Source organism: Ixodes scapularis, unplaced genomic scaffold (genome assembly GCF_016920785.2).
Source record: "Ixodes scapularis isolate PalLabHiFi unplaced genomic scaffold, ASM1692078v2 PGA_scaffold5__190_contigs__length_132052651, whole genome shotgun sequence".
Lineage (NCBI taxonomy): Eukaryota > Metazoa > Arthropoda > Arachnida > Ixodida > Ixodidae > Ixodes > Ixodes scapularis.
The window spans coordinates 55,860,242-55,887,272 of record NW_024609880.1 but is presented as its reverse complement, the minus strand read 5'-3'; the positions used below and the strand labels follow the sequence as shown (position 1 = coordinate 55,887,272).

Here is a 27,031-nt window from a genome sequence, read left to right as displayed (position 1 = left end):
CACGGATATAGAAGCTAACTTCGTATGTAGTACCATTCTCAGCATGAAGACATTTTTTCTGCTGCTTGGAGGTTTGTGTCTGTCCACCCCATTATCTTGTTACCTGCCTCAATGTGTGATTACTGTTACCAAAACACTTGTCCTAAAGCACTGCACGGGCCTACCTTTTTCGACCCGGCCTGACCTGGGCCCGCAGACTGTTAGTTTCACCCGACCAGGACCTGGCCCGATGGGATGCCTACCTGATCAGGCCCTGCCCAAGGAGAGGCCAAAGCGTGCACCTCATCTTTTAAATTCAAAGCTGCCCTGGGAAGGTGCTGCACATTTGATTTGTTTAGCCTAATTTGCATGAAAGGTGCTATCATGTCACAGTCACGCAGTAACCCTTCGAAAACTTGCACAAATAAAATAGACATACTAGCTTATCTTTGGTAGCCAGAGGAGTTTTTTTTTCTCTCTTCTCAAGAGTTTGAAAAAGAAAGGCAAAGACAATCATACAGTCACTGTCCCCGGTGACTAGATTGCCCTCCTTTTCTTGCCTGCTGGCAGTTGTCCCACCATGCTGGTGAAATCCCCAAGATTCTTCTCCGTATCTTCTTGTGCAGTTTCTTAGTCCAAGACAGTGTTCTTTATTTCTAAGGTTTTTTTAGTAACATCATAGCAAGTTTGCACTTTGGCTTTTTTGTTTCTTTCAAATCTAAATGATCAATGCGCTTGCATTTTCTTCTCAACGTTTTAGAAAGTGTGCTACACCTTTGCCCGAGCCCAACTCGGGCCCGGAAACAATCCATGCGACCTGGCCCGGGCCCGGAAACAATCTTTGCTACCCTGGCCGGGCTGGGCCTGTGCTTTTGGGTTGGCCCAGTCCCGTGCAGAGCTCTAACTTGCCTCGACTTTCATGAACAGAAAGAGCTATTTTCGAGTAGGTACACTAGTCAAGCATTCTCAAGCAAAAAAACAGGTCACCCTATCTCTGACTACCACATTTTCCAGCTTATAAGTTGCATCATTGTATAACTTGCACTCCATTATAACTGGCTGTTTACACAAAAAAAGTTGGTAGTTTATATGTTATACCTTTGCATAAGTTACACACTTCTTTGCAGACGTTCGCAGCTGCGCGGAGTCGCTGCAGCCACGGACCTATGCTGCCGTGCTTCGGACCGTCTTTGAACTGCCGAAAGAGCAGGCCATCGGCGGGTGCTCCACCATTCTCTCTTTGCCGTAAATGTCTATTTGGCCTAGACCTTCCACCGTTAAGGTCTACAGTTGCAGAGGAAAAGATATGCGCAAGTCGTAACGTTGTATGAGATGCACCGATGGGAATTTGTGAAAAGAACAGTGACTTATACACTGGAACATAAAATAAACATGGTGGTCACAAATTTTTCAAAAACCTGCAATACATACCTCCAATAAGCATTTTTTTTTTTTTTTTTTGAGTGTTGCCAGCAGTTTTAGAATTCAGAAGAGGGCCAACCTACTCTAAGAGCGGTGCTGTCTTGGTGAAGAACTGCATGTAGAGCTGGTGTTCATCCTCGCAGAGGTGAACCAGGAATGCACAGCCACTCCTCACAAGGGAACAGTGGTCTCTCTGGTGCGCGGTGGCCAGCTCGTTCATTGCCGTGGACACGCTGGGTCCCAGCAAGGTCTCCCGTTGGCTGAAGTAGCACTGATGGCAGCCGTCGAGGAGCTCCTGGTACCTGGGAGCCAAAGACGGCAAAGATACGGTATCCCGAGAGGTGCTCTGCCCCTGAAAGATAACCCCCCCCCCCCCCCACCCTTATCTTTGGTTCAATTTCCTTTTTTTATTGAAAAACGCCAAAAGATAGCCTGCTTCTAGTAATCATAGTGGTCAGGCCGACGGTGACCTCGGCGGAAACGGGGTTAGTTAGCTAAGGGGGGGGGGGGGGGGGGGTAAGTGAACATTGCTGACTGGGAAAGACAGCCACCTTTGCTTCGTTGCCCCTCGTGGCAATAACAAGTGTGGCGGGGAAACGTGACCTAAAAATAGTGTTTGTTCGACTTCTCTCGTCATACGCAGAAAGGTAGCCCACTCCTTCTTTTCATCCGACTTGCTCTTGATTTTAAGTGGGCCATATCTCGGGATATTACGGTAGAGACATAGACACACTGAAATGCCGTATAGTCATCCAAGGCTGGTTTCCCTAATTTTGCAAGTTGTTTGCTCTGTTGGCGAAGGTATGTTCCTATCGGTCAGAACTAAGATAGCAGAAAATATCTTTGTGGATCAGCTTGGCTTGGTCCTCTGGCATTGGCTGGATTTATTTCCTATGGATGGACAGTGACACGCCACGTTTTCTCCGAGTATTTCGAAAGAGGTCCAACTGTCACGCACCTAGCAGACAACTTGAGAGCTAAACCCACGGGAACAACAAGAGAATTTTTTGTTTGTGCTTCTCATGCAGTGCTTGGGCGACACAGCTAGACGCTGTGTCAGCATTCAGCCAGGGTCTGTGTTCCAAAGCACCGAATGAATGGGAGTCCCGTCTAAACACTGATGCAGCACTAGCATCCAATCTCTGCCCCGTGCTCGATCGAGAAAGGTGATGTTAAGAATCCACTTTATGAACCCTGTATTGGGTGAGCCCCAAGCTCCGTTGAAAACAAGCTAGACGAAGCGATTCCTCTGTTTTGATCTCCTCGCCAACACCCTATTTTCAGGACTATTATACGTGGGCTGTATATGTCTTAAAGTTGAAGTTTTACATGCTGTGGAATATCTATAAATGCAACTTATATGCAATTTTTTTTTTTTTTTTTCCTAAATCAGTCACTATGACGAGACATGGTGAATTTCATGAACGATAAGTGTGAATGATGATCCACATATGATACAAGCTTTTTTCTGAGCTAAACAAAGAGGCATTTGTCAAGGCGTGCTTTGTATGAGAACTTCTTACGTGCCTATTAAGCACAAGGTGCAGAGTAGCATCAGGCACATACTATGTGTCAGATGCACACCATCAAAGAAGAAACTTTTTTTTTTCATCTGAATTATGCTACCGAGGACTACACACCGGCTGCAGACCACCGTCCTTAAAACACCGTACATAATCAAAAACGTGAGGTCACGCACACTTTGTTGCAAGCAGTGCTGTCCCAAAGTGACGACGGACAAATCGTTCCAATTGCAATCCCCATAGTTTTCAGAGGAAAGCTCACTGGGAATTCCGCTCGACCCGCTCTTCGATCTGGGCCACCAGGGAGTGGATGCGGGGGGCATGGGTCCGGAACTTCCCGTAGAGCAGCGCGAAGGCATTGTCGGCGGAGCAGAGGATGTCCTTCCGTGAGAGCACCTGATGGGTAGTGTGCTCGAGCGTGCTCGTCACATAGGAGCGCACCATTTCGAGTGCCTGCCACTGCAGGTGTCGGAACCTTGCCAGGTATGTCGACGCTTCCTTGTACTGGGACTGGGAAAAATTGAAGGGGAAGAAAAATATTAGACTTTCATAACGTTTTATTACCTTGCAAATGATGCTTCTACTTCCAAAGAAGTGTGCTTCTGGCCCTGCCCCGCACTGAATCTATCGGCAGCCATGTCACACCTGGCACTAACCGACCAACTATAGTCACCGACAAGGTGAGAAAGGCAGGGAGGAGTTTCATTTGTACCGCCTCTTACGCCAGCTTTCGACCTTCGACAACGCTTTGGCGTCTCGCGTACCTCGAGCGCGTGCGCATAGCCAAAGCACAATGGAAGGCACGGAGCGCGTCCTGGAGGCAGGGCACTCGAAAGACACGCCCTGTCATTCTAATTCAGTCAGCGACTATAGAAAAAGCACGATAAAGCAACGTGTCGGTTTTCTGCCACAAGGATGTTTTTAAAAAAAGATGCCTACTTTCCACAGACTGTTGTAGACTAGAACAAACTACTCGAGAAACTTGTAAACACCGACTCTCTCGAAACTTCTTTTTTTTTTGCGTACAGTCACTCTCGATTGGTGACATGTGTTAGAAGAAATTCCACCTGTTTCATCCACCACTCTACAACCTTCCGCAACGAATTTTCAAACATTGTCTCGTTTAAGTTGAGAACTAACAAAAATGCTGCGAAGTATGGGGATGCCAATAATAAAACTGGTGCTGGGTCTGGTAACACATTTTGTCATAAATGCAAGGAGCCTGTAGGACACGGAGGACATTATTTAACGCTAAAGAGCAATAAAAGTGGCTCTTGCGCTGAAAAAGCTCGAAGCCCAGTCTACACCTTTCCTTCCTATCAGGGTAAGTTACTTAAAGCGTGATTTATGCGAGTACATCTCTAATTCTCGCTTTTACTGAGCTGCAAGCCAACACTGATATTTTCAGAGCTGACATCACGCAGGCTTTTGTCAGAAGAATGAACTTAACAAGGGTGTTGATGCAAGGACACAAGTCACGAAGAGCGTTATGGCCACTCTAAAGAGCAATAAAATCACAATTCAGATCTTCAAGCCAATTGCGGAAGTACACATACATTTGTTTCGAGGTAGTGGATGCACTCGTCAAGCCTCGTAAGCAGCGGAACGAATGTCTCACTCAACACGGAGGTGTTTGGTGATCCAATTTTCTGAAAAGCAACAGAAGTCTCGTGAGAAAATTTAGAAGCTCCAGCCAAACACGTCGACATTTAATCAACCTGCCAACAAATACAATGCAAGAACCTGTTGGCAACCTTAACGCACTTCGGTGGCAGTGTCTACAACGTTCGACCATGACGCCACACTCCGTCACCCCTAAGCTGACAGGGTAGCGGGAGCTACATGTCTGCCAGGCTAATCAATCGCCTCTTTTTCATTACCCGACTCCATTCTTCGTGCGTGAGTATGGGCGAGAGCGTGATCGTGCGGCAAAAGACTGACGTACGACTGGTCCTATGAACTCGTAGCTCCCACTGCCCTGTCGGCTGCGGTATGGCCGAAGCAGAGTCTCAGCTGCTGGTTAGCACTGCAGAAATAGCGTAGCACTTTGCTAAGATAATTATTAGGCCATGCGAGATCGAACTGTCAGGGCGCCACAGACACGAGATATTTTACCTGAGAAAGAGTGTCTAGTTCCGTAAAGTAGCGAAGTTTCTCCGCAATGGTTTCGACGGCGTTCATGAGCTTTGACTGAAAAGCAACGGGGTGTGAGTAAAGTGCACAAATGTTCCGACATGTCAAAATACAGACCTGATCTTCCAGCAAGTGTTCACAGGCTTCGTGTAGCGCATTTGTTTTGTTTGACACAAACAGATATTCCTCTTGAAGCAGCCTCAGCTGAGCCATCGATGTGTCAATCTCCCTCAGCAGCTCGCAGCACTGGCTCAAGTAGGCCGTTGTGGTGTTTACATACTCTCTGCACAAACCAACATCATTAAAGTATTATCTATGTGAACTAATATTGAGCAACGAAAGGAGAGCACTGTCATAGTCACCATCCTGGTTATTCCGTGAGGATACCTGGGGGCAATGGGAGGGGCACAGAATTTCCCTCCCCCACCCTCGAATTTGTCCGACATGTCTGCGAAGGCGAACCACCCCGGTCCTCTCCATTCCGATGCCAATGCGTTACTTGGGAAGCTGGATTTACTGTAGACAGTGACTTAACGTGTCAGTAAACCAAAGGGACGCTCACTACGCTTGCAGACTACACGCTCGTCGAGGTTCGCACTGCCAAGGGTGGGCAGTTTCCTGCCTTTATACTTCAGTCGGCACAAACACGACCAAAAACAACAGTGGTACAGTAAAGTGCCCAGTGATCTCATGACGCCAGCAGCTCCCATCTTCATTCTAAGCTATCTGTCATCACGCATAAGACTTGTTTACTAAAATGACAACTGCTATGCGGAGCGCAAGTTCATCAGCTTGTTGCACAGGGTTTGCTATGATGTCGGAACGCCAAGCTCTTATTAGCTGATAAAAAAAAAAAATAGTGGGTAGACCTCAAAGCATCTAGCATCGAGGTCTACCCACTATCGTTCCAATTAAAGCCAATCCTAACTCACATGTCGTTCTGACGTAATCACAGCCCATGCAAAGAAGCAGACGACTTGCTCCTTGCATTGAGTTAAACCATCTCTGATGAAACATTGTGGGTAGAGCTTTGTTCGATGAAGCATGGTGCTCTAAAACAAACATTAAGTGATGGGGGCGACCGAGGTAGAAAGGAACTCAGACGTACGTGTACTCCCAGTCGTTCTCCTCCATCATCTTCTCCTCTACTTCGGAGAACCAGGTCAGGAACTGCGGAAAGACACAATCAACACAGCTGTCATAAGCGCCTGGAAGTCAACCTTAGCAAAACCGTCACGCCTGGAATGCGTCCGCAACTGGTGTGAATAGCGTCCGTATCGCCCATGCATCAAGGGTGGCTCTAAAACGGCGATAAATTGTGTCAGCTTCCATGGACTGTCAAGCGGGAGAGCGAACTTCAGTGGAACAGGCGTCAGCAGCATCCATAGACACCTCTGCACTGCCACCACAGGATTGTGGCATGCAACTGCAGGACACTTCTACGACGTCATCAGGCACAAACCCAAGGAGCACACGTGAGGACACCAGTCGGAGACACGCTCCAGGCTCGAAGGAAAAGGTACACTGACCTGCTGTGCGTTTGTGATTTGGGTGTCACCCTTGAGCACCTTTTGTAAGCATTCTGGCAGTTCAGAGAATTCCGGAATGGGCGGTGGCGTGTCGCGATCGTGGTCCGGACTCACAGGCACCTTTACTTTCATCTGCATCGTCGACAAATGAGTAAAATTATTCACCGCTGCTGCGGCGAATCATTTGACAAGCCGGTGATTCAACCAGCACAGCCTTTGGGCAGTGTACAGGTGTTCGGGACGACAAAATCCACCATGAGTAGAGACCAAACAGTCACCAACAACATCACCCGGAAGTTATCAACGGTCACTTCTTTCATCAAAATACAAATAATTTCTGACGTAGCTGTATCAGAACTATCGGAGATCGCTCCCTTTTAGTTCAGGAGTCAGCGTTGGAGAGAAGAAATTTGAATCCGACCTGCGACTAATAACCTGGTATTTTTAACGTGCATCACGCAGTTGTCGTGACCTATGAACTCATGGCAGCAGATCACATCTTGGTTACCTGTAGCTGTAGTAACCTAGTCATGACGAAACCTGCGGAACGGTGAGCCATTCAACCCTCATCTTAACGGCGTAGTGGCAACGTGTAACGAAAAAAAAATATCCGAGCGTATTCTAGTGTCTTATTTCGCCACACGGCTGCCAATACCTCGGTGTACCTAATTCGTAATAAGCGGTAATTTGTAGAGCTGTGGAACATAGGGTCCCAGAAACACGTAGTTAGTCGCACGGAAGTTGGGGCGTTTGATAAAAACGAATCATCACCCCGACTGGCATGGGCCGCTCGGCGACGTGAGCCATCAGCTGTGAAATTCCGTCTCGCTGTGTTTCAGACAGCGGTGCGAGGGGCTCGGAAGGGTGATCCCAGTTTTCTAGTTTTTCCTTGATCTCCTTCATGTTTACATTCGACACGGATGCCATGTTGCCACATGCACGCATTTTGGCAACTGTGGTTTCGGCTTCGCCGGAACGTGGGGGCGTGGCGCTGTGTGTCGTATTAACTTTAAACTAATCTATTTATAATTTTAAACAATTAAAAATATATTATTTTAGAGAGTAATATATATTAAAACAGATGCATCATATTGTCCGTTCATTATTAAGCGTAAGTTTGTTATGTTTTTCATTACTTCAGAGCATACTTCAGAGAGATGGCGCTTCATGTACGTACGTGTCATCATCATCATCATCATTATCATCATTATCATCATGTTCGACACTACATGTGGTGTAGTTGGTGTAGTGTGGTGGTGGTCGTGTTCGTCGTGTTGTTGTCGTGCGGTCGGTGTTGTGTTTTGGTGTGTGTTCACAGATTGAAAATTGGTTGGTCGCCTCACGGCGCCCAGGGCCTCACGCTTCACTCATTCACTGTATATTCCACGCCATCTGGTCTTCGTGTTTGTTGTTTCGCTGTTTACACTCTGGAACGAATGTTCATATGCAGACCCCCGGTCCCCGGCATTTGAATTTGAATTTGAATTTGCGTACTGTCAGGTCTCTCCTCTGGTGTTGCCATGAAGTTGAAGCATCTGAAGAGCATTCTGGACGATGTGGACACGTTCGACGCGCCGAATGTCCACCTGGAACAGTACCCGACGCCTCCCGACATTTCAGGTAATGCCTGCGTTCCGGTCTTCTCGACGGAGTGCCGTTCCGCGCACCCTCAACCACAAACTTTGGACGGATTTCGTACCGATGATGGATTTCGTACCATGAAAACGGCAGGGCATCTCTTTCGAATTCCCGGCCTCGAGCACTCGCTTGTTGCTCCCCGCCGTGCTTTGGCTCCTCTGTCTCGTCTATTCATTCATTCATTTATTCATTCATCTTTATTAGCAGAACTCAGTTGGCGGAACTTGAGGTACTCTGGTCTAATCGTTCCACACACTGTTGTTTCCTTCCTCTTGGACTTTAATTGCTCGTCATTTCGTAGTGTGCAGTGGCGAAATGAAGTCTTAAATTTGAAAGGGCACTAACCAGAGGCTCTAAGCAAAGCACTACACGACGAGTGAACCTGGTTTGATGAAAGATGATGAAAATAACCCCTGGAGAAGGGGAACAAGAGGGACAAACACAACTCTCCAAACACAGCTAGGTCACTGGTGAGCGACCGAAAAAATCTGCCTGGTCCGGGTATCGAACCCGGGACCTCTCCATTACAGGTGGAGCGCTCTAAACTCGTTTGCTCTACTGACGTCTAACCCCTGGTTAGCTCAGTTGGTAGAGCGCCCCACCTGTAATGGAGAGGTCCCGGGTTTGATACCCGGACCAGGCGGATTTTTTCGGTCACTCACGAGTCACCTAGCTGTGTTTGGAGATTTATGTTTGTCCTTTGTCCCTCTTGTTCCCCTTCTCCAGGGATTATTTTCATCATTCTTGTCCAGCTCGCTTGCACCTTTGCATTTAATTGCATTCTAATAATAACCTTGAATTGCAAGCTTCACCCTTGTTGGTATTAGACTGGTGGCGGCTGATAAAACCCGTTTGCTCTACCCCTGGTTAGCTCAGTTGGTAGAGCGCTCCACCTGTAATGGAGAGGTCCCGGGTTCGATACCCGGACCAGGTGGATTTTTTCGGTCGCTCACCAGTCACCTAGCTGTGTTTGGAGATTTGTGTTTGTCCTTTGTCCCTCTTGTTCCCCTTCTCCAGGGATTATTTTCATCATTCTTGTCCAGCTCGCTTGCACCTGTGCATTTAATTTCATTCTAATAAGAACCTGGTTTGTCCGTGTCCAAATTTGAGTAGGCGAGTCCTTCATTTATGAACCCGTGAACTACTAATATCCGTGCAAACTTTCAGGGAATGGAACTTGTTGCATGGGAACTGCCCTAAATTTTATATATCCTTGCTTTTCCAACCCAGATTTTTTTTTTTTTTTTTTTCACAAAGCTGAGAGAGCAGAGAGTACATCTTTTTAATGAAAATACGAACCCAGTCAAACAAGAAAAGCAGTATGCGTAGAAACAAACCTAAAACAAAATAGTGTCTCCTATTTCGCTGTACTTATAACGATGTTCGTAAGGAATCACTGTACAAAAAAGCAGACTTTGCTGGGGCCATTCTGCTCTTTCCATTGCTGGAACTCTTGGCTCATCAATAGTGGGTGTCTTTTTGAACTATGTGACATTGCTTTTGAAAGCCTTTGGTATGATTATGGCCAGAGGGTGATGCCTCTGCCGTGGCGCACACGGGAATAACCAGCAACTAGAAACTTGTTGCGAATCACTTTCTGCAGTTCACTCTCTTCTAAGGTTTCTAATAATTAGTTTGCGTGCTTTGTTTCGTACCTCAATCTTGATTTATGAAGCACCTGTTCCTGAAGCCTTTAAATATTTTACTGTGCCAATGCACATCGCTGACTTCCACTAAGGGCTGGATGGCGCATTGAACACTCGGGTGTGAAGCACTAAAAGTGAGCATCCATCAGGCTCTCAAGTAGACCAGTCTCACCAAGCGTTCGGCACATGTGTGACACTGCCATGACTTAACTCCACAGGAGGCAGGCCCCACGTGGCGGTTGCCTCTTGTGGGGTCAAGTTTCAAGGGGGAATGGCGCAACAGCGATGTTGCCCCATGTGCAGAAAAACTAAAGTTTCCTCAATGCATCACGGTAGCGGCGGCATAGCTAGCCTGGCTGGTGAGATCGACCTATTGCTCTGAGTGTCGGTCCAAACAGAGTCATAGCCGCCGGCTTTTTTTCTTGTTATCTTAGCAAAGCTGCAACAAAGCAGAAATGAGCATCCAACAGCACAGACAAACCAGAGAAGTCTTCTGGGCAGCGATATCATGTGCAAGTGTTTCAAGATTAAACTAGTATATCAAGTTTCTTGTGATCTAATGCTAAAGGGCATCATCAAAAACGAGGGTAAACCAAAACAAGCACTTACTAGCGCAGCAGAGACCCGTCTTTTGAGAGAAGCGTTGGGCTTATGACGTCTTCATGTGTGCCCGGCTCAGAGAGTGGCTAAGTGACGTGCAGCTCCCTACTGTAGGGACTGGTGGTGCACGTCTGAGCAGAATTGACACTAATCATTGCTCATTTCAGCGGAAATGATGCACTACGTCTTCAGTCAAGGCGAGATTACTGGAAAGCATGTTGCCGATCTTGGCTGTGGTGGCGGCATCTTGAGCATTGCAGCGTCAGTTTTGAATGCTGGGTAAGTATGCAAGAGTGTATTACAAATTTTGTAACGGTGTCATTTTCTTTCCACATTTGGAACCAGGAAGTTCTTTTGGTATCCTCGCCTAGCGCGTTGCTGTAAAGACGCATTGGCGTCGACTGAGGGGAAGGCAGTACTGGATACTTGTATTTTTTGCAGTGGACATTTCTGAAATTCACTGCCATCTATGTTGGCTCAAATGTCCTTCTAACTTTTTTCATCCTAATGGTAGAAAAAAGGCAGTATTTAGGCAGTTACATTCATATGTCAAAAGACGGACATATGTTTCTACTTATTCTCTTTTGATTAATGGTAGTGGTACCTAAAAAGAATCAGAAAACTACTCTGAATTGGTGAAAACTTGATAGGTAGTTGTGTGTGTTGACTGCCCTTTCTCATCTTGCCACCATTTTAGTAGTGCCTTGTTGTTCATGGTATACTACTTGTGTCCATAAGTCACTTTTCGTGGAAGTGGGAACTACAGATGGTTAGCCTCCACTTACCTCGCAGATAAGAGTGCGCAACCACGACATCAGTCGTTCGTCCTCTTGTGCTGTCGGCTAAGTTCAGGTCAACCGTTTTTATAAAAAAAAGTGCACAGTTCAGGGAATAAATTGGTTTATGTTAAACAAAAGTTGATAAAAGCACTACTTAGTCACATACAAAAATTCTAAGCAGCCGCACAGCCTTCTTGATAGCAACTGCATTATCGGTACACTGCATTGCCATTCTAATGAATATAGAAGTTAGTCTCTGCACTTGGAGACTAGCAGATGGTTTCTTATCATGGAGCTGTCGATGCACCAAGATACCAAGAAAATCATAGATGACGTTTTCCACTGGTCTCCGTTAATGGTGGTTTTGCCTGTTCTTCAGGAAGAATTCTTAACCCTGTAGCCTTGTCGGGTTGTCTGAGCCGATTGGGTTTTCAGGTTCTGCTATTTTCTAAAAAAATTCCGAGCAGTCAAGGTGCCAAATCCTACTATGGCATTTTGTCTGTACAAAAATAGAACACCCCCCAAAAGATTTTTCTCTTTTTCACCTGGGGGAAATATGTGAGATGGTAGAAGTCACACTGCTTCTTCAAGGGACCATATTGTAATTTTAAGTTGAACTTTTTTTTTAAGTTCATGCAGCCTTTTTTACATGTTATACTATAGAAAAGGAACAGAGTGTTATTATGTTACTTGTATATTGGTCACCTACAGGGTAAGAAAAATGATAGAAATGGTAGAATCCAGCTTCAACCACCACCTTGCAGGTTAGCTCCAGATTTACTGTTTAAGTTGTAATGTAGTATGAAAACGTGCCCTAGAAATAAATTGTTTCATAATGTTTTTCTATTTTATTTTTTCAACAATTTCCCGCTCGCAGTAGGAATGCATCAAAAGTAATCAGTGATGAACACCAACCCCAGTTATGCAAAATAAGTATAACTTTATATTGCAGAATTTCAGGAGTACAGGTAACGGGGTTCTGTGTTTTCAATACAGTCTAAGCTCGTTATGACAGACCTTGATTTGGACCGAGATTTCGGTCTGTTGTAAAAGGAGTATGTTGTATGAAGATATGAAGTTGAGTCAATGGTACGCACAGGAAAAGTAACCGAACTTCACAAATCAGTAAGTTATATCCAAATGTCTGTTGTAATGAGCTTAGACTGTATTACCGGTAAACCTTGGCAATGAACTCTCGGGCCAGGTTTATGAAAACTGGGGAAAACTGAAAAATTCCAAATTGAAGCTGTTTTTGAATAATAAAAATGCAAGCTCCGTAGGAAGAAATCTTTGGCTACAACATCATTTTGTATGGACCTGGAACATATAGACCTCTGCAAACTGTTTGCGAGGCCGTTGCTCTCTTCAGAAACCACAAACTTTATCTCATTTCTTTCTCTTACCAGTGCCAGAATGATTTCCTGGCATCCGGGTCACGCACTTGTCCCATCGAGGGTGGAGAACCCTTCGCCCGCATCTCGTTTTCCTCTACAAAAGCCCCAACAAACTCCTATTTTTGTCTGACATTAAAAATCACAGAATTTGTGGGAACAAATAAAACCTTTCCCAAAAAACACTCCAAAATCTATCAAAAATAAACCTTAAGGCTGCGGTCCCACGGCAGCCATCTTGAACAAGGCTTTAGTTCAACCAATAGATGGCGACACGTACCCGTGGGGTGGCCGAAACATTGGTTAACAGTGGGATGGCTCGAGCACCATCACGTTCCCCTCGTGGCCTTGCTCGCGCCGCTGCCAGCTGTGCTCAGCTAGCTCAAGTAGCGTGGCCCATCAAACGGATGTATCCGAGAATGTCAGGCTAAGTATAAATTGTTCTCTGATATAGGGAGATGCGGTTCGGCGGTTGTAACGGGCTTTCGCAATAAATCTTACCAAGAAGGAATCAAATGTTGATTGACGTGTCAATATTCTATCAATGAAAATTTCTTCTGCAGGAATGCACGCTCAGTAGACTCAATCTTCCAAGACACCGTGGAAGCGGACGTCTAGTGAACGGCTTCGCGATTTACGATACTTACCTCACCATTTTAATGACGACTAAAATAACGTCACGATATATTGTGTTTCATGGGATTCGGAAGATGTTGTAAAGGTTGTTACATTACAGGGGGGAGGGGGGGGGGTTCCCAGAAAACAAACGCCGTTGCAATATGTTCGGAAGTACCGACACACATAATGTTGTAAGTACAGCTTAGGAGGAATATGATGAAAACCATCAGAAGAAATAGGGAGGCGTTTATTTGCAATGAGGACGCTATGAATGAATGGTGTTTAGCGACGGCAAGTTATGAGCGTTCGGAAATTTATAAATTCACGTGATTGCTAACTATGGACATGCGTTTTTGTCGGGAGATGGTGTTGGGGTGATGACCTGATATCGGACGACTCGTGGCAGACGAACAAGCAAGTTTCGTCTCAGCGAATGGTAAGAGTCCAGTGTCAAGCACAACACGTGGCTACCGACGTTGTCGACGTTTCGAACACTTACCGCTTTCGACAAAAGTCCTGGCACCTAGGCTAACTTTCTGGAAAGACTCGAAGTCTTCCTTGAGTCCAACGCCATCATGAACAGTAACTGAAAACGATCGACTATTCAATCGGTGGGTGGCGAAACGTATCCGCCTCTGCAGAGTCATGGGCGATCCGTACTCTAAGTGGCTGGAAGTTTACACGATGCCTGCCACGACGTCCAAACATGTCATTGACGTTCTACGGTCTCTTTTACCTACTTTTGCCCTACCGAAAATACTTTTCTCTGATAACGCGCCAAATCTTCCTTCAAACAAAATAAACAAGTTTTTGAAGAAAAAAAACCGGCATCAGGCATCACATTAGTGCACCATACCATCCTGCAACTAACGGGCATGCAGAACAGATGGTGTGCGAAACAAAAAAAAAGCCCTTTTGAAGCTTACGGAAGAAGCAGTTCAGTGAAGAATCGCCAGGTTGTTGTTCCAGCAGCACGTGACGGTTTCATCTTACACGGTAAAAACACCCGCCGAAACAATATTCGGCGGACGAAGAGCCACACCCCTCGATCTCATGATACTATGACCTACGAACAAAGATCGAGAGATTCCCAGATCGGGAGTAATGGCAGTTTATTCGGTCGGACAACCCGTCTACGTGAGGAATTTCAGCGGAAGTCGGGCCTTCCATGTAAAACTTGAGTAGAAAAGGCTCTATGTTGGTTGACCAGAAGGTGTCATCTCTCCGTATACGTTGGATATCAACGTCCTTGAGTGTAAATATAACTAAATCACAAAACTCTCTTTGTGTATTGTGTAACTGCCCTTGTATTTGATAGTAGAAGCCATGGTGGGTGATTTGGACCTTTCACACCAGGCTCGTTTTTATTATTTTTCGCCTCATACTCCTTTGCGGTTTAAGTACGCTTCAAGAATCTTTTGTAACGGGGACACTTTACGTCAATGAGGCCATTTGTTCCAAGTAATCAATCAGGGAATGCTGCTAGAAATCCGTCCCTCTTATTAACGAATAAGCCGCACTTCTGCGCAGTGCAGTTTTCCTGTTCCACATACAGTTGTAAAGTAGCATCCTCATTTATTCTACCATATCCTTTTGCGGGAGAAGAAAGTCTTTGGGTACACGATACTTGAAACAAGTATGGCACTGTACGTTGTGGTTCGACACTCACTAATGTCGTCGTCCTTATAGAGCCTCATTATTTAATCATTACCTCGTCACCCCATATTGCTCTTCATCAACAGCAAGTACAATAGGCTACGGCCATATTACAATCCAAGAATTAAAAAAATTGAGTTGTTGAGTCCTTCAACAAGTTTATTATTTATATAATGTTATTACGTTACATTACCTCGAGACGATCGACGTCCATCGTCGATCTGCAAATATTTATACCTGTATATAAATTAGACGCACAAGGGGGGGGGGGGGGGGTCGGTGGCCGAGTGCATGGTCTAGCGCACACCAGCTCGCAGCACTTGGAGCGAAAGCTTGCGCTGCAGAAGCCACCCCGCCCCTGCCCGTTTCGATCTGGAAGAGCATCCCACCGGCGTGTGGTCGTGTATCACTACTTCTACTACACCAGGTTTGCGGTTGTACCGCACTGGCCAAATTGCTTATCTACAGCTGAGAGTCAGACGCCCACTGAGGCGGACTAACTTCCGGCTGTATAAACATACACACAACAATTTGCAATTAGACGCATAATAACAAAGAGCACAGCGTGCCGCCTCTTTTCTTTGGATGCCTTTTTTTTTAAACCAGCGCAAGCTCGCGCGTTCTTTCTTTTGAGACGGTTAGAACGGTCGCACATAAAACCCGCGTTTCTCCTACCTGGGCGCGAGGACGACGACGACGACGCACCTAAACGGATGCTTGATTCCTCACCTCTGCAAGTAAATCAGTTTTTTACTATTATTTTGGTAATTTAAACTACAACCCCCCTGGGAGCGTTCGCAAAACCTCTTGGGCAGTCATCCTGACCGAAGCCCGTACTCCGAGCGACGCAACCATGAGCGAATCCACCCCGGGCTCTGAGAGCTTCGATGACAACGATATAGATGACGCAGAAAAAGAGGGTTCCGGCTGGACCCTCAACTGTAGGAAGCGACGCCACCTCTCCGGGGGCTCTGCTTCAAGTCAAGCCACCATCATTGATGCCCATCACGAGAACCGGACGGTCATCGTCAAACCCCTAGACCCGACAAAGCTCATCGCGAAGCTTAACCCTCTAACCCTATCTCAAGAGCTAGATTCCATCACACCCCATGGAGTGATTCAAATTCGACCGAACTACAGACTGAACCTCCTTGCAATTGACATGCGGGACAACAGCTCCATGCAAACGATCCTTACTTTAACAATTCTATTAGGGATCAAAGTCCAGACCTACGAAGCTCACCCACGATCTTCGGCCTTAGGAATCATTCGTGACGTAGACAAGGACATCACAGAAAGCGACCTCAAAAAGGCTATAAGCGCAACTACGCCAGTCATCCTAGTCAAAAGGCTAGGCGCTTCAGAAACGGTGAAACTTGTCTTTGCAACCGAGACCATGCCAGAACACGTCGTTGTGGGGCATATACGCTTCAGAGTACTGCAGTACACCGACAAACCACGACAGTGCCACAAATGTCGGCGGTTCGGGCACATTCAGACCGCATGCCCCCATGTGCAACGTTGCAGCCGCTGTGGCGGCACTCACGACCGCATCGACTGCCAAGCCGACCAACCTAGGTGCGTCAACTGCAAAAGAAAGCATGAGGCGACCTCTCGAAGCTGTCCCTTTTATAAAACGGAAGCAGCTGTATCGAGCTATCGTCAAACCCACAAGGTCAGCTACCCACTAGCGAAATCAGCTGTCCTCTCCGACAACAAGAACAAAACCGCTGGAACTCTGAATCCATCTTCCAGGAACAGACAAAACGAGAAAGTGGAGGATGCTATGATGCCGCCACTAGACGACGATCACTTTCCTGCTCTTCCACGTCAGTCAGCTGCGTCCACATCCACATCAACTAGCGTTGGACCCGAAACATCACCGCGGCAACGCCAGGACAACTTCGCAAGAGTGATAAAAACTTCTGCTCAAAGGGCTAGCGACACAACGTACCGATGTCGTACCCGAGGCTCCGACAATAATACTGAACCTCAAGGACTAGGATCCGCGGTGTACACCCTTGCGACGCTACTTCGTACCTTTCTGGCCACACTGGAGCACCCGCTCGCACGAGCAGGCATTACCCTAATTGACTTCACATTACCTCTCGTCCACTCTTGGATCAAGTAGACTCAGGCAACTGCCAGAGCCTTAACAGATATTAATACCAACACCATGCTTGATACCCGAACGATCCCCAACAAACGATCACAAACCCCAAAACGCCTTAAAAAGCTTCCATCTATCATCCAATGGAATACCAATTCGTTCCACCGTCGCCTGCCAGAGCTTCGTCGCAGACTCATCGAACTTAAAACAGACGTACTTGCTCTGCAGGAGACATACACCCAGAAGGGTTCCCAGCGAATCTCCCCTTACGTGGAGTACCACAGCGTCACTGCTCACCCCGATGGAAAATCAAGGGCTTCCCTTTTAGTCAAGCGACACTTCCTGCAGGGAGAAATAGATCTGTCTGACCTGAACACCACTGTTGCCGAACATGTCGCCGTCAAATTACAGATCGCTGATCAGTCGTAATTATATCATCCTACATCCGTCCAGCCCAATCGTGGGACCCAGACCTGCTGAGAGTAATAAGAGACCGATGCCCAGGGCCTATAGTCTGGTGCGGAGATTTTAATGCCAATCATTACGCCTGGGGAAGTGACACAACGACGGAACGAGGAACCGCACTGCTTGAAGTCACCAGAGACCTTGGACTACGTTGTCTCAACTCCGGAGCTCCAACATTCGTTCGCTCGAATCTACAAAAGGCGAGTGTACTTGACCTCACTTTTGTATCAAAAGAAATAAGCTTCCTATGGGACATCGAACCAGACACCTGGGGGAGCGACCACCTACCAATCCGACTCACCCCACGTTATGGCACCCAACCAAAAACCAGGGTTCACAACATTACCAACTGGGACAGGTACAGAGAAGTGTTCTCAAATCTGATGAAAAGCACAAAGGCCCCTTGCTTAGAAGAAGCTATACTAACGTCCTTAAATATAGATGCAACAAACATCACCCTCCCGATAAGCAAGCCCGTACCCGATCTTACGTATCTTCAAATACGCGCCAATGCCAGACAAGCACAGCGAATCGCCCGACGCACACACCAAGATGAAGATTGGATAAAATCTCGACGCATCGACGCAGCACTTCGTCGATATACCATAAGGCTGGGGAGACTACAATGGGACCAACGCAGTGAAAGTCTATCGACAGATACTGGGTCAAGGCGGCCTTGGACCACTGTGCAATGCCTCTTAGAACCAGTGACTCCCCAATGCCCCTATGCAGCAATTGCAATGGGAAATCAAACATCGCTCCAAGAACTGGCTGAACATTTTGCAGACGAGTTCTCACGCCCCATAAGCCCTCCCCAAGGAAATCCGCCTTCTAAAAGGCCCCCCCTTCCAACCTATTCAACAATCAACATAGACAATGACTTTACCTTGTCCGAGCTCCGATATGCCCTCTCCCGATGCCCTCGACGTGGAGCTCCGGGTCCTGACCGCATCACAAACCAGGCTCTAAAAAACCTAGACGAGTCATTCTTACCCGGGCTGTTACAACTTATAAACAATATTTGGCAATCTGGGGATGTCCCTGACACCTGGCGACACTCAGTAATAGTACCAATCAAAAAAACTAACAAGCCTGCAGCTGACATATCTTCGTACCGTCCGATTTCTTTGACTTCGTGCTTATGCAAACTGACTGAGCGCCTGATCCACCGCCGTTTAAATTGGCGATTGGAACAAGCGCAAGCCTTTCCGTCTCAGCTGTCAGGATTCCGACGAAGCCGGTCAACAACAGATGCCATCGGCGACATCGTATCGTCGTTAGAGCAAGCAAAGGCAGAAGGAAAGGTCATCCACACCGTTTTTCTCGACATCCATCGAGCATTTGATGCTCTGCCACACTCTGTAATCCTAGAACGACTACAGAACACAGGAATAGAAGGGCGCGCCCTTCGCTTCATTACTTCTTTTCTTCACAACAGAACATTCGCTGTCCGACTGGCTGGCCGCCTGAGCACGATACGCAGCAGCACCCAGGGGGTACCACAGGGCAGTGTTTTGAGTCCTCTGCTTTTTAACATCGTAATGGCTGGACTACCGACTGCTCTTCCTGTGGGTGGCCCTTATCCCATACACTGTGCCATATACGCGGATGACGTCGCGCTATGGTGCGCTGGGCCTACCCGACTGTCCACTACCGTCCGCGCAGTGCTACAACGAGCTCTAGATCGCACGGCCTCCTTCCTCCACCATGCCGGTCTGACACTCTCTACATCTAAGACACAAGCTCTCACCTATCGCCCTAAAGGCAGAATGAAAGGAAAATACTCTGCACTTAAAATTGGAGGCAATGCCATTCGACGTGAACCACAAGTTCGATACTTAGGCGTTATCATTGACGACCGCGTCACTTGGCGCCCCGCGGTAAAAGGTATCCTCAATGAGTCCCATAAGCTCCTCGGCGCTCTCCATCGAATATCTGGAAAAAACTGGGGTGCCAGACAGATGACAATGACGACACTCTACCGAGGACTAATAATAAGTCGTATGCTCTACGCCTTGCCATTCTTAAATATAAATCATACGCAATGGAAATATTTAGAAACCTTTCACAGGAAGGCCCTCCGTTTCTGCCTAGGGCTACCTAAATCCGCACAGAACATTCCCACTTTGACCGAGGCGGGAGATTCTCCACTGCAGCTCCAAGCACAGGAGAAAGCATTAAGATATGTCAGCCGTCTATCAGATGCTCCATCCTCGGACCCACTTCTTCAACGCCTCATAACACGACACCACTCTCAGGTTGGAAAGGCTGTAAAAACATTCCGCGATACTATCGGCTACCCAACGGATGTATGCCCGATACCTCCCCCTTATCGGGACGACTGTCAACTCCACGTCTCAGCAGAGATAGCCGACCTCCCCCGACGCAAGCACGTTTCTGAAGTGGTAGCGCGGAGCATCGCCGTTGAGACAATAGAAAATACCTACTCCGGCATGACGCACATTTATACCGATGGAAGCATAAAAGACAGCTCGTGCACTGCAGCCTATGTCTCGCCTGAAGATGGACACCACGGTAAAGGGCGAATTGATATCTGCGTTGATTCCACCACTGCAGAGCTTGCTGCCATTTGGTTAGCAATTACCCAAACTCTACGACACACCAACCTATCCAACATCGCCATCTTCTCGGACTCTCGAGGCGCCTTACAGCAACTAACGCGCCTGGAAAAAGCGTGCCCACTAGCCAGATCCATCGCAAATTTGACCAGGCGCGCTGCAAAACAGGAAACAACCATCTGGTTTCAATGGATCCCATCACATGTAGGTATACCCGGAAATGAAAGAGCAGATTCGCTGGCAGCAGAGGCCCACTCAGACCAAAGTCCCACTATCTTTGTCCACCCGTACAACGCAGCAAAATCTCTTATAACAACGGCAATAGAAAGCATGCACCCGTATATTGAAACCAATTCAACACCCATTCCAGCATTGATTCCGCGAAAAAGGTTCTCCAGGCCTCAACAATCACTCCTACACAGGTTGCGAGCCGACTGCGCTTCAACCAACAAGAGACTTCACCTCATCAAGCGCATTAAGTCTCCCAACTGCACCACATGCAACATCATCGAAGACAGAAACCACATTATTTGGGAGTGTCAGTCGCTAGAAACAGAGCGAACCACACTAACGCAAACACTGAAGGCTCTCCATGTTTCGCCGGGGGATTCCAACGCTCTCCTCTTCCCATCAGGATCCCGGACGAGAAGAACAAATATACTGAAAGCCCTCATTGACTTTTTAGAAACGACAAACCTGTCATCAAGACTGTGAACTAGCATACAACATGCCTTCATCCTATGGCCGCCGATGGGTCGAAGCGGCGGGTGCTTCGTTCCGTCGCCCTGGTCGTGGCGGGGGCACTCGTGCCCCGGCGCTTTGGCTTCTTGAAGTCAGCGCCCAGCAGGGGAGCGCGTGCTCCGGCTGCGTTTGGGGCGGCGGTGGGATGCGACCTGTCCTTCCATCGCAACGGTGGCTATACCCTTTATTTCTGTAAATACGCCCATCCCCATTATCACCTCCTACCCTATCTTCTTTTTCTCCCGATCCCCGCAAGACGACGAACCAGACCCCTCCATGGGTGACTAACAATGCGTCTTGCATCCCTCTTTCTATTTTATTTATTCTTTAAATTTTATAATAAAAGCAATATTTACACACACACTACCTGGGCGCTTCCTCGTCTTGTGCAGAGCAGGTGCAACAGCCGATCGTCATGATTCAAGAGTGCGACATCCTCAGCATTAGATTCGGTGTTAGGAAGCTCATCTAATGTTGCTTCGCTTTGTCGCACACTGTTTAAAGTGGAAGACGGAAAAGCGTTTCTTGTTATTTCAGATAAAGCTTCAAATAACTGGCAACCATGATTTTAAGCCACAATATGGCCAAGTGTCGCTACTCTGACGCGTAGCTTATTTAATGACACTATTCATGCTCTTGTTCAAGAGGCTTCTAAAACCTGGAGGGGCCAAGACGTAAGCCCCGTGGATTCCACAAGCCACTACCTTTTGACACCTGCCTCTTCTTCATTGTTCCCGCTTGTGCCAGTAAATTAGCTACGGTTCAGAGTAACGACACTTGGCCATATTGTGGCTTAAAATCATGGTTGCCAGTTACCTGAAGCTTTATTTAAAATCACAGGAAACGCTTTTCCGTCCCCCACAAATGTTTAAACTACCCGTGACAGAGCATTGCAATATTGCATCAGCTTCCTAGCACCGCATATAATGCTGAGGAAGTCGTGCTTTTGGATCATGATGATCGGCAGTTGCGTTTGCACTGAACAGGACCCAAAATGGCGGCGCCCAAAACAATTTTGGGGAACGGAGTGCCGATACTTTAAAGCTCATTCAGTGACTCTAGGCATGAAGTGAACTCGGGTGTATTATTTTCCTCTTCGTCTTTATTGTCTATTGATTTCAATCATATCGAATAATTAAGAGATTATATCACGCTACGCGTGTGTAATTATTTGTCTTAGATTTATTAACCTGACCCAGTACTTAAACCATTCATTTATCGATAGTAAATCTTCCAATATATTTTTTAAATGTGAAGGTAAAAAGACGCGGCGATTGATGATGATACAGACGCCAACGCCGCCCTCGGAAATTTTTCGAACACTAGAAATCAGCATTTTGTCTGCCATCCGTCAGGTAGCGCAACAAAACACCCAAACAGTTTTTAATTGTTTTTAAAAGTAGCTAAGCTCTACACCTATTATGAAACCAAAGCAAGATCATTGTGAAAATTTAATACATCGCAATGTATGTCTATTCCAAACAATAAATGTTATTAGATGCCAATAAATCTGTTTGATGTCCAAAAAGATATGCGTCAAAAACAGGTAAGTTTGAAGGGCTCCTGGAGCGTTATGACTTTGAAAATGAAAAAAAGCCATCGTCCACCTCTTGGGCAACCATTGTAGCTCTAAATGTTATAAAATATTTTATCATAGTTTAAATATTTCCTCAGCGGCATTTGAAGTACGATGACTCAAAGCACAAAAAAGTGCTACGTTTGATATAAAATATCTAAACAAAAAATTTTTACACAACATTAAATTTTTTTCTGCATATTACCAATTATAAGCACTACAACTGTAGTTAATTTCATTTCCCTAGCGCTTGTCAATAAAAACATATTTGTGCTGAAAAATGTCAATTTTAGGGCAATATTTGGAGGGACGAAAAAAACAAAGTAGTGCAAATACCAAAAAAGTGTATCGTTACATTTTGCTCCGACATCATCTTAACAAAACTGCTATATTGGAACCGTGCTATCTTTAATGGATCGTTCATAAAACATGAACTAGCGGAGCAAGTGAGGGTCCGCGCCAAAATATTCGCAACGCTACAAACGCGCATGAACAGTAAAATCCAACACATACATAATATCAAATAAAAGAGGATTGCATTACCTTTCGAATGACATCAATCCCACAAAACAGTATTTATAAGGAGATGAGTAATGACCTGCCAAAAAGTACCTAAACAGTCCATTCAGTGGGACCGTGGCCTTAAAAGCACGGAACTGGATGCATAACAACAGAGCTTTAAGCCATTGTTATTGGTGACTCTTAAAAGTCGCAGACAAGCCCGTCCGGCCCGCAGTCGATGCAAGTCGGGCACAGGCCTCTTCACATTGGAATGGGTCTCTTCGTTCGCAGGCACGTGGTGGGCTTCGACATAGACGCGGCTGCCCTGGGAGTCTGTTCCAGGAACTGCGAGGAGATGGAGATCACGGCCGTCGACCTTGTGCAGTGCGACCTGTCCCTGCCGCCAGATCACCGCTGGCGGGGATTCTTCGACACCGTCGTCATGAACCCTCCGTTTGGCACAAGGACAAAAGGCAAGTTGCCAGACAAGACGGGGCCGTAATCGTTGACAGAGTGAGAATGCAGAGCAGGGCATCCCTTTCGAACACTTGGCCTCCAGCACGCGCTCCTCGCCTTATGTTGTTGCACCTTGGCTATACGCGTAAGCTCGAGGCGCACGAAACGCCAAAACTTTGTCAAAGGGGGTAAGTTCGCTCTCGAGGCGGAACTACCGAAGCTCCTCCACGTTTTCTTTCATCTTGGCTGCCCACTGCCCCGACATGAGTGGTGTAAATAGAGATTCTTTCTCCCTCTCGGCAACAACTGCAGCACGCCACGGCCCTTTTCAACGCCGGCAGTGGCGAGCGTTGGGTCATCCTTAGTTTACTGTAATATCCTGAGTCGTCGTCCGTCACTGAATCGTCGCCGACGGCACTTTTCGGGCAAAATATTGATTTCTGAGAGAGCACTGAGTTGTCGCCCGCCCCTACAGTTACCCTGCAGACCTCGGGAACTTTACTTTCTTCACGCATCCTCCCTGATTTCCACGACTCTAAAGTGGGAGAATGTTCGTAAGCAAGAAGAATGGTGTAGGTAACAGAATAAAGCTTTCTTTTGTTGACAAGCAAATTTTACAAAAAAAAAATTAGTTTGCTAACACAACCAGTATGCCATTCACAGGTCAGCGAACACCCATTCGGTGGGAATGTTACCGCGGAATGTCAAAGAATGTTGATAGCAAGGGGGAAAGAATGGATAACACAAGGATGCTTTCTTTTGTTTATAACCGTACCCTGGAGTATGCCGTACTCTGGAGGATAGCATACCCTGGAGGATAATGTACCGTGGAGTATGCCCTAGTCTGGGATTCCCCTCTCTCTTTTGTTCTCTACGCTTCTAGAGTTCGAAGTTGACAATGGGTTCTGTGCTTTCCCATGTTGGCAACCTCTGGGTTTACATTCGGTCTGTATACGATGCTGGGCTGGGCTGAGCTGAGCTGACCTGAGCTGAGGTACTGACGTGCTCGACGGGACACCAGTATTGTGCTTCAGGAAGAGCTGGTGAATCTTCGGGAACGGAAGCTTCATTATGAACAGTGGGTAACACAGTTGCCTTGTTCTGGTGGTTCGCCCCCTCGATGTACCCTGGGGTATGCCCTAGTCTGGGATTCCCCTCTCTCTTTTGTTCTCTACGCTTCTTGAGTTCAAAGTTGACAATGGGTTCTGTGCCTTCCCATGTTGGCAACCTCTGGGCTTACATTCGGTCTGTATACGATGCTGGGCTGAGCTGAGCTGAGCTGAGCTACTGGCACGCTCGAAGGAACACCAGTATTGTGCTTCAGGAAGAGCTGGTGAATCTTCGGGAACGGAACCTTCATTATGAACAGTGGGTAACACAGTTGTCTTGTTCTGGTAGTACGCCCCCTCGACATACCCTGGAGTATGCCCTAGTCTGGGATTCCCCTCTCTCTTTTGTTCTCTACGCTTCTAGAGTTCAAAGTTGACAATGGGTTCTGTGCTTTCCCATGTTGGCAACCTCTGGGTTTACATTCGGTCTGTGTACGATGCTGGGCTGAGCTGAGCTGAGCTGAGCTGAGCTGAGCTGAGCTACTGGCGCGCTCGAAGGAACACCAGTATTGTACTTCAGGAAGATCTGGTGAATCTTCGGAAACGGAAGCTTCATTATGAACAGTGGGTTACACAGTTGTCTTGTTCTGGTGGTACGCCCCCTCGACGTACCCTGGAGTATGCCCTTGTCTGGGATTCCCCTCTCTCTTTTGTTCTCTACGCTTCTAGACTTCAAAGTTGACAATGGGTTTTGTGCCTTCCCATGTTGGCAACCTCTGGGTTTATATTCGGCCTGTATACGATGCTGGGCTGAGCTGAGCTGAGCTGAGCTACTGGCGCGCTCGAAGGAACACCGGTATTGTGCTTCAGGAAGAGCTGGTGAATCTTCAGGAACGGAAGCTTCATTATGAACAGTGGGTAACACAGTTGTCTTGTTATGGTGGTTCGCCCCCTCGACGTACCCTGGAGTGTGCCCTAGTCAGGGATTCCGCTCTCTCTTTTGTTCTCTACGCTTCTAGACTTCAAAGTTGACAATGGGTTATGTGCCTTCCCATGTTGGCAACCTCTGGGTTTACATTCGGTCTGTATACGATGCTGGGCTGAGCTGAGCTGAGCTACTGGCACGCTCGAAGGAACACCAGTATTGTGCTTCAGGAAGAGCTGGTGAATCTTCAGGAACGGAAGCTTCATTATGAACAGTGGGTAACACAGCTGTCTTGTTCTAGCGGTTCGCCCCCTCGACGTACCCTGGAGTATGCCCTAGTCTGGGATTCCCTTCTCTCTTTTGTTCACTATGCTTCTAGAGTTCAAAGTTGACAATGGGTTCTGTGCCTTCCCATGTTGGCAACCTCAGGGTTTACATTCAGTCGGTATACGGTGCTGGGCTGAGCTGAGCTGAGCTACTGGCACGCTCGAAGGAACACCAGTATTGTGCTTCAGGAAGAGCTGGTGAATCTTCTGGAACGAAACCTTCATTATGAACAGTGGGTAACACAGTTGTCTTGTTCTGGGGGTTCGCCCCCTCGACGTACCCTGGAGTGTGCCCTAGTCTGGGATTCCCCTCTCTCTTTTGTTCTCTACGCTTCTTAGACTTCAAAGTTGACAATGGGTTCTGTGCCTTCCCATGTTGGCAACCTCTGGGTTTACATTCGGTCTGTATACGATGCTGGGCTGGGCTGAGCTGAGCTGAGCTGAGCTGAGCTGAGCTGAGCTGAGCTGAGCTGAGCTGAGCTGAGCTGAGCTGAGCTACTGGCACGCTCGAAGGAACACCAGTATTGTACTTCAGGAAGATCTGGTGAATCTTCGGGAACGGAAGCTTCATTATGAACAGTGGGTTACACAGTCGTCTTGTTCTGGTGGTACGCCCCCTCGACGTACCCTGGAGTATGCCCTAGTCTGGGATTCCCCTCTCTCTTTTGTTCTCTACGCTTCTAGACTTCAAAGTTGACAATGGGTTTTGTGCCTTCCCATGTTGGCAACCTCTGGGCTTACATTCGGTCTGTATACGATGCTGGGCTGAGCTGAGCTGAGCTGAGCTACTGGCACGCTCGAAGGAACACCAGTATTGTGCTTCAGGAAGAGCTGGTGAATCTTCGGGAACGGAAGCTTCATTATGAACAGTGGGTAACACAGTTGTCTTGTTATGGTGGTTCGCCCCCTCGACGTACCCTGGAGTGTGCCCTAGTCTGGGATTCCGCTCTCTCTTTTGTTCTCTACGCTTCTAGACTTCAAAGTTGACAATGGGTTATGTGCCTTCCCATGTTGGCTACCTCTGGGTTTACATTCGGTCTGTATACGATGCTGGGCTGAGCTGAGCTGAGCTACTGGCACGCTCGAAGGAACACCAGTATTGTGCTTCAGGAAGAGCCGGTGAATCTTCAGGAACGGAAGCTTCATTATGAACAGTGGGTAACGCAGCTGTCCTGTTCTAGTGGTTCGCCCCCCCGACGTACCCTGGAGTATGCCCTAGTCTGGGATTCCCTTCTCTCTTTTGTTCACTATGCTTCTAGAGTTCAAAGTTGACAATGGGTTCTGTGCCTTCCCATGTTGGCAACCTCAGGGTTTACATTCAGTCGGTATACGATGCTGGGCTGAGCTGAGCTGAGCTACTGGCACGCTTGAAGGAACACCAATATTGTG

The 27,031-nt window shown here is 47.2% G+C and overlaps 2 protein-coding genes across 3 annotated transcripts in view; one reads left to right on the top strand and one right to left on the bottom strand.

The window, feature by feature from the left end:
• The window catches only part of LOC8033508 (conserved oligomeric Golgi complex subunit 3), a 36,551-nt gene extending 29,014 nt beyond the window's left edge, over positions 1-7,537 (bottom strand). Inside the window, exons 1-8 of one of the 2 annotated variants that reach the window (XM_029981399.3) lie at positions 7,358-7,537; positions 6,587-6,718; positions 6,166-6,227; positions 5,175-5,340; positions 5,040-5,114; positions 4,481-4,573; positions 3,187-3,434; positions 1,485-1,703 (exon numbers count right to left, since the gene is read on the bottom strand). In XM_029981399.3, coding sequence (XP_029837259.3) covers positions 1,485-1,703; positions 3,187-3,434; positions 4,481-4,573; positions 5,040-5,114; positions 5,175-5,340; positions 6,166-6,227; positions 6,587-6,718; positions 7,358-7,531 — 1,169 coding nt within the window. In that variant the 5' untranslated portion in view covers positions 7,532-7,537. Of the gene's footprint in view, positions 1-1,484; positions 1,704-3,186; positions 3,435-4,480; positions 4,574-5,039; positions 5,341-6,165; positions 6,228-6,586; positions 6,719-7,357 lie in introns of both variants that reach the window. The other variant, XM_040500202.1, reaches the window with a different exon arrangement.
• A 300-nt stretch (positions 7,538-7,837) lies between these two features.
• LOC115321119 (rRNA N6-adenosine-methyltransferase METTL5) overlaps positions 7,838-27,031 on the top strand; it is a 35,028-nt gene continuing 15,834 nt past the window's right edge. Inside the window, exons 1-3 of the mRNA XM_029981403.4 lie at positions 7,838-8,206; positions 10,638-10,749; positions 23,178-23,359. Of these exons, the coding sequence (XP_029837263.2) occupies positions 8,107-8,206; positions 10,638-10,749; positions 23,178-23,359 (394 nt within the window). The 5' untranslated portion in view covers positions 7,838-8,106. The remainder of the gene's footprint in view (positions 8,207-10,637; positions 10,750-23,177; positions 23,360-27,031) is intronic.